The sequence below is a fragment of the Morone saxatilis genome, unplaced genomic scaffold (genome assembly GCF_004916995.1).
Source record: "Morone saxatilis isolate NCDOM2014 unplaced genomic scaffold, NCSU_SB_2.0 Contig15, whole genome shotgun sequence".
Taxonomy (NCBI): Eukaryota; Metazoa; Chordata; class Actinopteri; family Moronidae; genus Morone; species Morone saxatilis.
This window is the reverse complement of record NW_023339707.1, coordinates 13,576,611-13,579,112: the sequence shown is the minus strand read 5'-3', so window position 1 is coordinate 13,579,112 and position 2,502 is coordinate 13,576,611. Positions and strand designations below refer to the sequence as shown.

Below are 2,502 nucleotides of genomic sequence, written 5' to 3'. Positions count from 1 at the left end.
CTGCAAGTGTTCACCTGGAAAGTCTAGTCTGCAGGTCGCAGCGTTTTATAGTTCATATAGGAAGGCACGCCGTGTGTGTGTGTGTGTGTGTGTGTGTGTCTGTGTGTCTGTGCATATAAAGAGGAAATTTGATTAATGAAAATTAAATGCAATATAAGATGACACATGCATGGTCTGTCTATATCTGTGCCTGTCATGTCTCTGTGTGTGACAGACTGTGTGTGCGTGTGTGTGTGTGTGTGTGTGTGTGTGAGTGTGTGTGAGTGTATGTGTGAGTGTAAATGTATGTTCAGGTAATATTATTTTCAGGAGTAGTTGTAAACTGCACCGTGCTCCCTTTCTCGGCTCTCCCTGTTGAGCTTCTTGAGCTTCATGCGTCTGTTTTGGAACCAGATCTTGACCTGTCTGTCGGTCAGGTTGATACTCCGGCTGATCTCCAGGCGGCGCTCCCGAGACAGATACATGTTGAACAAGAACTCCTTCTCCAGCTCCAGCGTCTGGTGCTTTGTGTAGGGACACCGCTTCTTCCTTCCACTTTTGGCTTTCAACCAGCTTCCCGTTGTCTTTTCCGCTGATAAATCATCTACCGGAGCAAGAGAAATACAACAATGAGCAACTGTGGCCAAATCCGGGCAGTAATTTTGTGCAGAGATCATATGCAGCTTTATAACCTCCATCAATACACTGGATGCTACGTACACGCCCATATCTCAAATGCACATTCAATACCGTTCATCTGGATCAAAATGAGTAGTTTATAAGAGCAGCTTTACCTGGCTGTGCACTCTCCGTGACTCTCGCTTGAACAAATGAACATCCTACCTTTTGCTTCAACTCCTACTGCTTGCAAATTGCTTTTGTGTGTGATGTACAGCTATAATTAGATCAAATAAAACTAGGGTGTGTAAGCACTTCTTTTGTCTATGTTGGGACCTCAGACTCTCATAAAATTTTATTACCTTTACACACCGGAGCCAAATGAAATATTTCGGAGGTTCATCCCAAAACAAAATGAAGTCTCTGTAGCATCATAGCAGAATTAGAAAAAATAAAGACAAAGAAACAAGGCATGTCAGATAGCACTGCTGCACATCCAGTTAATTCCTTGATTAGGTTGCGGACTCCAGGGAATAACGCCTCTCATTACACACAGAAACACACACATACATACACACACACACACACACGCCACGCAGGTTACAGTAATAATTACCCTAATGTGAACACTCAGTGTGTGGCCCACATTTAATCATTACAAAAACATTTAATTCAGTAATATGGGATTAACAGGACACACACACACACACACACACACACACACACGTCCTATTGCCTGGTTATATCCTTCAATTAAATTAAAATAAAATGAAAGGAGCTTGTTGGTCGTCATAAATGAAGCTGTTAGCTAAATCCATAAATAACACAACAAACTGAAACCAATTATAACATTATGAATAAGCCTACACTAAGCTTGCTACAAAAAATAGCAGAGGGATGTTAAATTACATCAGTCAACTAGCATCATTTTATTAGGGCCATAATAATAATAATAATAACAATAATAGCCTGTATGTATGTGTGTTTGAAATATTATCAACCGATCGTTACCGTTTAATAAAAAAACTATTTAAAATGTAGCCTATTTTCTAGTTTTGTTAAACGGGAAAAAAACTAATTCTGTTCATTCCCATGAAGCTATCACTGTTAGCATGAAGGAAAAGACTGAAAAATAGCGCTCAGGCGTGCACCTTCAGTTTAAATAATTATGTAGTAAAAACCGGACTGGATTATCCTGAATTATCATTGCATCGATGCAGAAAAGTGCAAATGTATTTATGATAAATGTTTCTCAAATGCAACACTGACAATCGTTCCCTGAGGCTTTTTAATAAGCCAGGGCACTATGACAAAAGGTTTTCAACAGTGGAGCAAAACCATACAATTTTTATGTTGGCTCAATACACGAATTTTGAGGCGTAAAATGGTGCAGTTAAAACGGTTACGTCTCACAATGTAAATGACCCATGTAAGAGAGAGAAAGAGGAAAGTGAGAGTGAGAGAGTGCTATGTGTGTATTTGTGTGTGTGTTTATGTGTGTGTTGGTGTGTGTGTGTGTGTGTGTGTGTGAGAGAGGAGACGATGGGAGAGAGAGAGAGAGAGCGTGTTTATTTCAATGATAACTGCCCATCTCACATTCTCACATTAATGGCAAGGTGTTAAATACCACGGGCACCATAACCCCTGCTAGGCGAGGCTGTCAAATGCCCATACAGCCCTACATATGACTGCTATCAAACACAAGTCTGCATTATGCTGGGCCATGACGCAACACAACGTGCACACACACACAAACACACACACACACACACACAGCCAACAGAATTAATGCACGTGTGGAATAATCTAGTAAAACTTTTTACAGATTATCTCTGTGTGTGTGTGTTTTTAAGTATGTGTGTGTGTGTACATGTGTCAGGGAGGAGGTGGCGGAGGAGGAGGAGG

At 40.7% G+C, this 2,502-nt stretch overlaps 1 protein-coding gene across 1 annotated transcript in view; it reads right to left on the bottom strand.

The window, feature by feature from the left end:
• Positions 1 to 305: 305 nt before the first annotated feature.
• hoxc10a (homeobox C10a) overlaps positions 306 to 2,502 on the bottom strand; it is a 3,041-nt gene continuing 844 nt past the window's right edge. The window contains exon 2 of the mRNA XM_035657066.1: positions 306 to 583. Coding sequence (XP_035512959.1) covers positions 306 to 583 — 278 coding nt within the window. The remainder of the gene's footprint in view (positions 584 to 2,502) is intronic.